This window comes from Arachis duranensis, unplaced genomic scaffold (assembly GCF_000817695.3).
Source record: "Arachis duranensis cultivar V14167 unplaced genomic scaffold, aradu.V14167.gnm2.J7QH unplaced_Scaffold_165934, whole genome shotgun sequence".
NCBI classification, from domain to species: Eukaryota; Viridiplantae; Streptophyta; class Magnoliopsida; order Fabales; family Fabaceae; genus Arachis; species Arachis duranensis.
Window position 1 is genome coordinate 2,457,810 of NW_026264258.1, and position 12,576 is coordinate 2,470,385.

At 32.4% G+C, this 12,576-nt stretch overlaps 3 protein-coding genes across 4 annotated transcripts in view; 1 reads left to right on the top strand and 2 right to left on the bottom strand.

Moving 5' to 3' along the window:
- Positions 1-495: 495 nt before the first annotated feature.
- On the bottom strand, positions 496-3,960 carry LOC127743890 (uncharacterized). Its single transcript, XM_052256077.1, has 4 exons — positions 3,181-3,960; positions 1,887-2,331; positions 1,623-1,700; positions 496-1,230 (listed from the first exon to the last, which is right to left on the bottom strand). Exons 1-4 carry the CDS (start codon positions 3,522-3,524, stop codon positions 1,177-1,179), a joined length of 921 nt encoding a protein of 306 aa, XP_052112037.1. The 5' UTR covers positions 3,525-3,960; the 3' UTR covers positions 496-1,176.
- A 1,137-nt stretch (positions 3,961-5,097) lies between these two features.
- LOC127743857 (transcription factor GTE1) lies at positions 5,098-10,200 on the bottom strand. Its single transcript, XM_052256035.1, has 8 exons — positions 9,896-10,200; positions 8,186-8,410; positions 7,387-7,464; positions 6,994-7,218; positions 6,743-6,841; positions 6,572-6,630; positions 6,091-6,241; positions 5,098-5,552 (listed from the first exon to the last, which is right to left on the bottom strand). Exons 1-8 carry the CDS (start codon positions 10,010-10,012, stop codon positions 5,358-5,360), a joined length of 1,149 nt encoding a protein of 382 aa, XP_052111995.1. The 5' UTR covers positions 10,013-10,200; the 3' UTR covers positions 5,098-5,357.
- A 629-nt stretch (positions 10,201-10,829) lies between these two features.
- LOC127743929 (ycf3-interacting protein 1, chloroplastic) overlaps positions 10,830-12,576 on the top strand; it is a 3,792-nt gene continuing 2,045 nt past the window's right edge. Inside the window, exons 1-3 of one of the 2 annotated variants that reach the window (XM_052256157.1) lie at positions 10,830-11,251; positions 11,335-11,379; positions 11,859-11,972. In XM_052256157.1, the coding sequence (XP_052112117.1) occupies positions 10,940-11,251; positions 11,335-11,379; positions 11,859-11,972 (471 nt within the window). In that variant the 5' untranslated portion in view covers positions 10,830-10,939. The remainder of the gene's footprint in view (positions 11,252-11,334; positions 11,380-11,858; positions 11,973-12,576) is intronic. The other variant, XM_052256156.1, reaches the window with a different exon arrangement.

A 12,576-nucleotide genomic window follows, 5' to 3' on the forward strand; every position in this document is an offset into this window, starting at 1 on the left:
TTTGTCTCACTGTAGACATGATACATAATAGAGTTCAATGACGTTGTTTGATTCATGTAGCCAACCTCAACTAGTAGAATAAGGGCACAAGACTTTGTTGTTGTTGATAATGTATTATCATTATTAATTTCCTGCAATCCAATATATCATGATTGGACCATTTTATTTTTAACTCTAAAAAGAGAAGGCCTGAATTATATTATTGACACCTCAAATTTATAGTATTATTACTTGGATGTAAAGCATAGCTATAGCAGCAATCATTGAATCTTCCTCTCTTCAAGTTGAGAAGCCAATTAGTTGGGTCTATATACCATCATGCAACTAAGTTTTTGAACAATTATAACTGAAATTTAATGATGTAGACAATAGTGTGGTGGTGCCATTAATGTGAATGTGCTTTGTTTGACAATTAAAATATTGTCAAAATAATCAAACTTGGAAGGTATATAAAAGTAAAGTGAACATTTAGAATAGCTACATGACTCTATTCCATTGGTAAACCATCAATTCAAGTTCATTAATGTCTACAGAATTTCCAGAGTACTAATTCAAACATCTTCCAATACATAACATAAATGTTCTTAATATTGTATACCTACAACTTAATGAAACTAAGATACTTCTTACACCAAATTCATTAAGAATAATGTGGCAATTTTTCGTTCATATCATGTAACTTCTACTCCAATAGACAAACTAGAATAAAATTTAAGAACAAATAATTGATGAGGGAAAAAATTACTTCTCACCATTGCAAATAAACTAAGAATACAATAATAATAATAATAATAATAATAATAATAATAATAATAATAATAAAATAAGGGTCCTTGATATTCTGCTACTGTAAACAAACAGGGAACAATTCACGGTGTACCATCTCCAGCTTCAAATTTGAGAAGTGACTATTTCTTTCTTTATGTCTACTTTTAAGACATTAGAGCTTCTAGCCATTCACTTCCATGCCAATAAGAATGAGCTATAGTCCCTTAAGATTACAACTCAAAATGGTAATTGAGCCAGTTTCAATGACAAGGTTGTGAAGAGTGAAAATAATCATGCCACCAGCTTTGAAGACTTTCTAAAAGAAAAATTTTCTTCTTCGTTAGTGTTCACTTGTCACACACCTAGCTTCGACCATGATTTTGAGTAAGCATATTGGACTATATATGCTTACTCGGAATCACTGTCCAAGCTTTCCAATCCTTTCAGTCCTCTGCGCTTTTGCTGCACAATCCGTCAATCCCGAAAAGCAATTCAGTCTTTCATCATGAAGGTTTCATTATGTAGGAAAAGTAATTAATCAAAATGCTGTGATGTATGTACATTCATAAGCATAAATGCTCAAATTGATCCTTGAAAAATACATGAGATGTTAAGTTAGTCCTTAAAATATATTTTTATGTTAATTTGATCACTCGTAATATAATAAACATCAATTTAAGGACTGCATTTTTGTCCACATTGAACATTGAACAATGAGAGAACAAATATGATGTCCAACATTTTGAGCACTAACTTGATATCATGAAAATCTTTGGAGGACTAAATTGAGGAATGGTTACTCTTTGTACATCCCTAAAGAGAGGAAGGAGCAATAAAGGGAGAAGCAGGGTTACCTTCTTCACAGACTTCTTCTCTCTGACCTCATACCTGCTTTTTGTCAGGTCTGATAACCACATTCCTGGGAAACAGTACTGCAAACCAAAAAATAATAGTAATATAAATATTAGAAATAAAGTATGCTTATTTGGTTAATTATTATAGAAATTTCACTTATCTAGGTGTAAATATTATAAAAAAATAAGTATGAAAACAAAAATATAACTAGAAGTATCTAAAACTATCTAACATGATACATATCCAATATAATATGGTAACACCTGTAGAGTTCTGTCTATGTTCTTTGCTCTTTTCTTTGGTCTTTGAGGTATCTTTGTTCCTTTCATGGCAAGGAAATCATCTTCTTTCTCCTTTCTTGAAAGTGCAATGTAGATCCTTGGCCATTTAACTACTTCCACAGTGACCTTGTCTCCATTTGCTGCCAGCGAGGTCATAGCTGATACAGCCGGAACAACACCAGGATCCTGCTCGGATTGCACCGAGGCAGAATCACCTTGACTGTACAGTCTTTCAGAGGCTTGTGTTGTCGAAGAACCACTCGGCTTCTGACACTTTGCTGAACCAGAAGAAGGCATCCTTCTGTTACTTCTTTCTAGTCCGGAATGAGACTTTTTCAGTGCTGCTGATTTCGGAACAATGGAATTGCTGCATTGGCTGTTTCTTGAAGGGGATTCACTTCCAGCTGCAGATGGATCTTCCAAATTCCTGTTCATTTCCAACTAATGAATGCTCAGGAAAAAGATAACAACAATGTAAATGAAAACTAAAATAAAATGCTTCTACTTTGTTCATGTAGAAGCAGAAATGAGTTTTTTAGCACTTCAAATTGTGCTGAAATTTTGTATGAGGATAATAAGAGAAAACAAGATCTAGGGTTAGATTAAAGGACACATTAATTTCTATGCCTGTTTCTAGCATTATTGGCAACATATATTTTGACTGTAATAAAAACCTTTAACTATCAAGTTTAAATTTGAAGCAGAAGAAATTAAATTTATAAAAGAAAACTGAACTCTTATTATAACTGGAACAATGTTTTAAGGAATGGCATCTTTTGAAAGCATTGAATAACAAAAGTAGCAGTGCTCTGTTTGTGAAAAAAAATATCAATCAGAAAATCAGAGGCATAAAGAAAAAAAAAAAAAGAGGAATTTGCCATAAGTGTAAATGGTACCTATGTATCTTATCTAACACAATTGTACTATTTTTCTTTCCATAGAACCTAAAGTGCAGTGGGATTCATCATCCATCACATCTCACCTAGCAAAGAAAGAAAAGCAAAAAAATTTACTGAGAAAATGAAAAGAATTTTAGTGAATTATAGAATGAAAAAAAAAGAAATAATATATTCCTCCTTTAGCACTTTAAACTGAGTTGAGGTTGGATTTGATAAACTTTATGTGCAAATTGAACCATAATAAAATGTAATATACTCTAGTTAATCCAAGCATCAAAATGTCTTCCTTGACAAACCTCTAAAATTACTCATTAAAACTAAGATGAGAAAGATCAAAAAGAGTAAAAGTTAGTAAATTACAATGGGAATGTTCATACCTAGGACTATGTTTTCTGGTCCTGCTGCCATTGGAGGCAGCTGCTCCTGAAGAAACAAAAGGTGGCGGCGGCGGCATGGATCCAGCAGACGACAACTTGGCGGCAACGGCTGCCGGCTTTCCAGGGACAGTGTGGCTGCTGCTGATCCTCCTCTTATGTTGTTTAGCATGAACAGAAGAAGAAGAATCCTCAATGGCAATACCCCTTGAGATCCTTGATCTCTTTCTATGACCCCATTGCAAAATCATATCACCACCACCACTTGGACTTGTGCTGTTGCTTGTGCTGATGCTATGAGTGCTAGTCTCAGTTGTTGTTGGCTGAGGAGAATCAAATGGGGACATTTCGGTAATTAAATCTAATTCTAGTTCTTGTTCTTGGCGTTGGTTTTGTCTTTTTGGCTCATATGTGAATGAATCTAAAACCTTTGTTCTCAGAGACCACACAACAAACAGTTTGTGGGTGTGTATATTTGTACATAAATTATATGGCTTCAAGTTAATATTTTTGAAAAGGGTTTCATTCACTTCCCCATGTTCTTACCATGTGCTACCCATGATATTTTTTTCCCACTTTTTCTTCAATTTTCCAATTTCTTAAACTCACCTTCTGCAAGAGTAAAAAACAAAAACAAAATTGTGTAGCAACAAACATCAAAACATAAAGATAAATCGGTAAAAATGGGACTCATTAGATATATTTGGTTTTAGGAATCAGAATTGCGAGTATTAAAGGAGTGCGTGGAACAAAGAGCACTTTATTTGTCTCCACTTTTTTCACTTCTTCAATTGTAGTAAGCTTTATAAGTGTTGAACTCTTTATTTCTTTTAAAAAAAAGATATATTTATTTATAAATCTATTAGTAAAAATTTAAACTTTTTTTGTTTAAATCGACAAATGAAGTGACTATTTTATCAACTTAAATTAATTAAATATATAACATAAAATAAAGTAATAGAACATGAAAAAATAAAGTTTTATATAGATAGATTATAATTAAGAATAGGTAGTAGAAGAAGTGATGATTATAGATTCCCGCTTGGATGATTCAAAGAATAATTTGTGTTGATGTTCATAGAAAAACAAACGTTATAGGATTTTAAATTTTAAATATTAAATATAGTTTAGCAATGATTGTGACTAGAGGACCCTAGCAAAAAAATTAAAACATCTTGAATCTTTAATTGATTTAGAGTGATCATATAATTGGATTAGAAGAATTTGGACATGTAAACATGAAATTCATTTTATAAGTTATTGAGATGGGTCCTAAGACTTTGAAAAAAAAACTTCCTAAGAGTTGTTTATAAATAAGATATTAATAGTTTACCATAAAAAAATGTAAAAGTTTAGGAATTAACTTTTTCAAACGATATTTGACTAACTTTATCTTTTTTTTCCTCTTACTCTTGTTAGTTGAGAAAGACAAATGTGTGAAAATTTTTTATTGACTATTTATGGACTGATTCTCTAGTTGAACTTAAAAAAAGATTACCATGGTCAAATTTTTTTAACCTAAATTTGTTCTTTCAATATCTCAACTTTCAACTCATAGATAACTCATCATTTCAATCATTTTGTGTCCACCAAGACTGGTATCATTATAATGTCAACATTAAATTAAGAAGGTCAAGTATTGCCTAGCCTACTTAAAGATATACACCAAATATCAATAAATTCCTCTTGGTTTTGACAATGGATTTTCCCAAGTGATTTCACATTGCAAGGGGATTTACATTTCTACCACCATATTTAAAATCACAGTTTTAGAAGTCATATTTTATGCCCTTAAATTGTCATTTTATAAGGAAATACTTTAAAATTCGTCACATGATCATATCTAAACAATTTAACAACTTTTAATTTGATATATAAAATTGAAAAGAATCCTACAAGTACAGTATATGTAAATTGCAAGATAATTTTCTACTTATATTTCTAACAAGCAAAAGTACTTCATCTTATCATATTGTGCAGACAAAGTGCCTGTTTGGTTTTAGCTACCAATGAGGGAATGAACAAGAACAAGCATTACAATTTTAGGGGTAATAAAAGGTGTTACAGAATAGTTCCAATGCATCATCCAAAAACCCTAAAAGTGTTGAGCAACTTGAGCTCAATCACATTATAAACAAACTATTGCCTTACATATATATATATACTGAACAAAGTTGGAGTCACAAGTTAGAGATTTTCTTAGTCCTTTTTGAGTTTGTCTTGGCCAAAGAGTCACAAATTTCTCTCCTCCTTTTGTTGTTTTTCTTGTCATCCATGTAATCATTATGGTTAACAGCTATTCCCCCAGTACTCTTTCCTTGAACATCAAGTGCATCTTTTACAAAAATCTTCAGTCTCCATAGGGTGAAGTCCGTCTGTAAATTTTTAAAAATAAAATATGATGAAATTTTGCATAGCAAGTAACATGATAAAAAAATAAAATAAAAAAATAAAAGTTTTTAATTACTATAAAAATCCCCTTAATTTTCATTCGAACCTTCAATTAGATTGAGAAGTTTGTGTAAGTTTCCATATTGTACAAAATTTTTCAATTACATTCTTATAATTTATATATTTCTACATAAAAAGTCTTTATATTGTACAAATGTTTTTCAACCTAAGCTAATCCCTTTAGTCTAAAAGCTTTTTGATCATTCCGTATACCATACAAAAAATGTATAAATAACTGGTTTATCATCAATATAGAGGCTTGATCAAAAATTTTTTAAAATAGAATGACTTGGTTAAAAAAACCATTGGTATAGTTCAGGGACTTTATCAGAAATGTTTTAACTTTGGGGACCTCCAAAATAATTTAAAGTAGTTATTTAAACAGGCCAGAATGGTCAAAATTTGACAACGGAATGCTGTGAAAGTTGGTAGGTAGATAAACAAAAAACTAGCATTACAGACCTGAGCATCAATGTCGAGGTCCACCTCTTCGGCGCTAGATTGGAAGTTAGGGTTGTTCTCAGCAACAATCTCCAATGCCCTGTTTAGGTTTTCAGGAGACAATTTGGTGAGAGCTGTCCCAAGTAGTTTCTTCTCGTGTGTAGACAGTTTCCTACATTAAATTTCATTTGTCATGGTCAGTGATGGTAACCAGTGCCAAATGTCAACAATCGACACAATACCAAAGTACCATTGCAAGATAAATCATGCATTCAAGTTTCAATGCAACAAACTATCAAACACACATTTATGGATCAAATCGGCATATTGTCTCAGCAGTATGATTTAAGCACCTTTGAGTTTAATGCTGAACAAGGATCATGAATTCAATATATATATATAATCGGAATGATAGGACATGAAAATACAGATTCAGTAACAAATTTTCAGTTCAATTTCATGCCAATGATATGGAACAAGTGATAAATAATTTTCCACAAACCTGCACTTCTGAATCACCATCTCTTTGAGATTCTTCAAATGTATGTCAACTTCTTCAAGCTGAAAAACCAGGGAGTTGAAAGCACGAATCATCGTACATACTTCTAGGTGGCATCAAACAAATTATTTTAGTTTTTCTGGAATGCAAAATCCAATTACAACAATAACTAACCTCGTTGCTTAAATCCCTAGCCAAATTGGCATAAGCAGTTTCCTGAGCAAGCTGCAGGTCTAGTTGGGCCTGTGCTTCTTCCTCCAATGATCTAGCTTCCTAACAACGAATAGAGAAAAGGCAAGGGCATGATGTAATATATCACAGCCACATAGGCAGCACGAAATCACAGCTTCCATTGTAATTGCAGCATCCATAATTATAAATATGAAATTTTCATTTTAAAAAAAAAATTGGAAAATATTATTTACCTCTTCAGCAACTTTAGGCAAAAGTTGCAGCCATTTCTCCTCAAATTTTTCCAACAAGGTCTTTGCCATAACATGGACATCATGTTTTTCATTGTTGTATTTCATTGCGTTCTTAAATATCAACCTTACGTCAGCATATATCTCCCGGACATTCTTATATCCAGTGCCATCCTTGGCTTCCATTTTACTTTTTATTGTACTAAAATCCATTGGCTTTTCAATAACCTAGAAGCAGAAAAATAAACACTTAGAAATCATTCTAAAGTTCTAAATGTGAAACCAGCGGCACAAATTATAATTTTTTTTTTTAAAAAAAGACCAAGCCATCAACTAACCTTTTCTTTTCAGCAGAGTATATTCAAGTATTTTTTGTAAGCAACAGAAAGGCATTACCTCGTAGTAGTCATGAAGCCCAAGACCTTCTACATCTACAGGTTCCATAAAAGGCCAGGCCCATTTATGCTGAGTGATCTGAGTAGAAACACACATGATATATCAACATTTAATTTTCATATAGAACTTGGTATGCTTAATCACAATATTCAACATTAAAAGGGCGAGAAGATAATTTAAACAATGGAAAAGAAAGTGCATCTCAAGAATTTGTGGTTAACTCTTAAAAAGATCACAAAGAAAAAAAAAAAAATCTTCATCCCACCAAAATTGGTCGGCTACAGGGTCATGAAAGTAATGTACATAAAAAGAACTTAAAATATCTAGCTGGACAAAATTATGGAATGATACATCAGGATAACTATCGACTTTTTAAATAAATAATAGTGTTACTTGACTTCTAGGTATCTTATCTTCCTAGGAATTTATTAGTCAGAAGCATATGATCTTATAGTTATTGGATATGTTTGGAGAAGACCTTTATAGAGGCTCAAATTAGGAGAGTGGATCAGATGCTGGGTAATCCTAAAGCGAGAATTGGAGGGAGACCTAAGGAGACTACAGGGGAAATTATTGAGAGATTTGAATATATACTCAGGTAACACGACAAGTGTGTATAAGTGAAGTGAACTGAGCTTAGTCAAGGATAGTTGTGGGAATTTCAATATACACCCTGGCCAGCCAAAAAGCAAAATCAGTTAATCAGTTAAAGGGTGCATGCTGCATAGCCAAATGGTTCCATGTTAATCCCACAATACACAAAAAACTATAAATAATGGTAAAAAACATCTGCACTTGCCTGCCGCAATATTGTTGCAAACTGGCGCATGAGTTCTTGCATTCTCTTTGTAGCAGCAGTTTCAGTTCGTGCAGCATCTAGCAGCAATGGCTTCTTAGTTGCAATAAGATGCTTCTCTCGAACCTTCTCTTTTACAACTGGGCCACCTTTAGAATTATTACCTTGAATGCTATTGTTACTATTGGATTGGTAGAACTGTTCAACCTCAATCAATTGCTTTTCAAGCTGCAAAGGCAATAAGATGATCTTTTAACAAACAATTTCAATGGTTCAAAGCTTATAACATTAACGTAATGAATGGAAGCAAAATTGCACTTTGCAGCAAGTATAAGCTACCCCTAGAGCTTTAAATATTCATGAAAGATGTATATTTTCTTTCACCCTGTTAAAAAAAAAAGGAAAATAATTTTGCAGTTAAAATGAGAGAATTAGGGTTCTACTGATAGAAATCACTTCAGATATGAAAATATATGTGGCAGATGAATACATGTTCAAAGGATTGTTCATAATATGTCAATTACTTGTGTTGATGCCGAAAAATACTAGTTTCATAAAAATAAGCCCTCTAATAATTAAAAGATCACATGCTAGTCATTTGATAACTAATTCAATAAAAGAAACATTTAAACCATAGCATAAAGGGAAAGGAAATAACTCACAAAAGGAAAAAAGTGTTGCTACTGCCCAAAGTTGAGCAATTCACCAATGGAAACTAAAACCAATCCGGGAAATTTGGTTGTTCCAAAAGACAGGGTTTTGTGTATTCGTTTAACATGGGATAAAGTTTTATTAGGTTTTTTATGGTGTTTGGATAGTACTTTGGTATAAAGGTTCTCTCATAAACAAATAATGTCTACCATATCCACAAACAACAAATGTTCACCTACAAGATCGAATCAAGGACTAATTACATGTCTATACTTAAAAAATATTCCTTGTTTTTGAGAGCACAAAGTATCCACGTAAGTTCAGCTCCTAGAACCACCCATCAATACTCATCGGACTGTGGGAGCACAAGAACTATGAATTCTCCCCACACGAGTTCCTCATCTAATGTTCAAAACGGCATGATTGTTGTAAGAGTCAAACTGCATATCACCTTAATCAACCCTTCACGAGTAGTTAACTGATATTCTAAAATGTGCAAAAGATGCTAATGAATTCAGACTAGTCTTCTAGCAATATTAATCTCAAGCCTAGAAATCAACTTGAAAAATCACTTTAACCCTAGAAAATGAATAAAAAAGGCCTTTAATTTATTTTCCATCAGTAAACTTAATGTACCACAATACAAACACTAATAATGAAAGTTGAATTCCAAACACTGTTTAACTGAATTCCACTTAAATTGTTGCTCTGGAAAGAACAATATGAATACATTCCTAACAATATGATTTTTGGTGTACACTTAGCATGGTTGAACACCAAAATCTCCTCATATTTGTTTGGATTAAGCTTGTTTTAGCCTCAAAAGAGCTTATAATTTAAAACTCTCAACTCCAAACTCAAATCATGCCCTATTCCATTGTTGTCAGGACTAAATAGTGTTTCAAAGTTATGTTCAAATTGAAAAACAAGCACACACCTTTTTCAAGAGACAGAGAAACAACAAAAGCATAATAAAAACAAGTAATGGTATTAACCACAAAATTAATATAAAATTTATAAAAGAAAATTAAGGAAGATCTAAGGAGTTGAAAGATGAGGTGCCTTATCAACATTGGCAACAATTTCATCAACGTTGCGCTTGAAACCATCCAAATCAGCAACTACGTCGGAGGAAGCACCGCCGCCACCGCCATTGCCGCCGCCTACGGTTTGGTCCATATCCGAATTGATAGAACAATAATTCAATTGGGGACAAACACAAAGTATTGAAGTAATTGAAGAAAAAACCGATCTTTCAGCTGAATTGGGGTTTCTTCGTGCTTCAGCTCCAGTTGGAACCTTCAGCTCCAGTTGAAGTAAATCCCTTTTCTAAAAAAAATAATAATTAGAAATGGTGTGATTTTATATTTTTTAGTTTTTTGATTGAGCTGAATATCTTATTTGATTTTAGAGTTTTAAATATTAAATCTCCATTCTCCCATGAGTAGTAGTAGTGAATAAAACGATAATATAAATTAAAAAATACATTATTAACAATAATTATTCAAAAAAATATTTTAGATTTTATTCATTATTCAAATTGATTTTCTGAATTTTTATTTAGTCAATTAGTCTTTTAAATTTCAAACAAAATAATTACGTTTATCATGCTCAATTTTTTTGGAATTTTTGTAAAGTTTTTAAATCTCTAAAAAACTATAATTATATTTTAAATTTTTAACTATTCTAAACCCTCACACATTTTTAAAACAGTCGGTGAAAAAACTAAAAAACTGTTTTAAATTTTTTAAAATTCTTTGAATACCTTGCGAGAAAATGACGGTGAACGGTCAGTATTTTTCACACAAAAAAGAAAATAATTTTTTGTTTTAAAATTAATTTTTTTTAAGTAAGTAGTAACGACTTATCAAAAAATAGAAAAGTCATATGTTTCTACTATTTTTTTTAAAAGCTATAAATTAATTTTTAAAAAAAAATTAATTTTTTTTAAATAATACTAAATACACCAACAACAACAACAATAATAATGATAATAATAATTATCCACAAAACTGAAAACTGAGCTAACTAAACGAAACTGCTAAACAGAAAGGAAGATGATAGAGTAACAGAAAAATTCAACTGTTTCTATCTTGAAGCTTACCTATGCCAATGGCTTCTCAACTATTCTCACTAACCCTAACACCAAACACTCTTCTTTCATCATCATCTTCTTCTTCTTATCTTCTTCAGACACACTCCTCCCTCTTTCCGAATAGTAATGGACCTCCATTCACAAGGCACCTCCTTATCCACTATCGCAGAACTTCTTCACTTTCTTTTCTTCCATTCGTTGGGAACGAAGACACTGATCTCCGAGTCTCTACTCAGCAACAAGAAGAAGAAGAAGAAGAAGAAGAGGAGGAGGAGGATGAACCAACACCTGAGGACCTTCAATACGTTAACCAAATCAAAAGCGTACGTTTCTCTAATTTCTCTTTTCAATTATTTTTTCGGAAAGTTTTTTTTTTTTCAAATTCAATTGTTGATTGCATTTGCAGGTTTTGGAGCTTCTTAGGAAAAACCGGGACATGCTCTTCGGCGAGGTACTTCATCTTTTTTTTTTTGGTTTTTTTACAATTTTGGTTTTTTAATCAGTTGTGTGTTGATGAATATATGTCAAGAACTGTTTATTATTTGGGTTGGTAAGATACTGAAGTTGTTACGATCATGCCATTCCAATCAAATTAGAAGCTTAGAACTTTTTATTGTTAATTAGAGAAGGAAATATGGAAAATGGAAAGGGAAGGACACTTTTTATTTTTGTGCATCAGAATGACTAAACATATATGATTTATGATAAGTTACTATGCATCGTTTGATTCATATAGCTGATCCACCAGGTGAAACAAGGCTTAGATGCTTGTTTTTATTGTTCGTTAGAATGGCCTAAAGAGTCTGAACTGAGATTTTTAAAAAATATTGTTTGAGCTTATGGTTTTCACTGTTGCCACTGTGTCTCTCAACCGATTCTTGCATTTGCCGCATTGCTATCTAGTAATTATATCTTCACCCCGATTTCCAGGTGAAGCTAACCATAATGATTGAGGATCCCAGAGAAGTCGAGAGAAGGAGATTACTCGGCATAGAAGATCCCGATGCACCAACAAGAGATGATCTAGTTGCTGCCTTGGAAGAAGTAAGTTCGTTCGTTACAATAATAATGATAATCAAAACGTGTGTTGTTAGCTTAAATAATAGATGTTTTTTACAAATATCAACAAAGTTTTTGGTAATAATGATTATAAAATTGAACTATAGATCATATTCTGGCTAGTGGCTGTGATCATCTCATTTCCCTTAAATGTGTGTAACCTGTGCTGCTTTCTCAGAATCTGCTCCTCTCTTGTTCTTGCATTGTGCTGCTGTGGTTTCCTTATAACACTCACTATTTGGCATATATGGTCAATGTTATTGAGCTTTTCAAAATCCCTGGACCAATTTCCAGTGACTAGATTTGATAGTTTGGTAGAAGTAAAGAACATAAGTTGTTGTGGCAGTGTACAATATCCTTCAATTTGGTGCTCCTGTTTGGAGTATACCCTTCAATTTGGTAGATGTTTGCCATTTATTTGGTGTAAAGTGCATGGCCTTTCTAATGAGGGGTTTCACAAACAGATATAATGAAGGATTCAGAAGCTGTGTTATATTGTTTTCCATATTCCATTTTGTGGAGGATTCCTTATTCTCCTCTTCCTCCCAGTAATTTTTTCGCTTCAAGTTAATAAGATTTATTCGTTTAT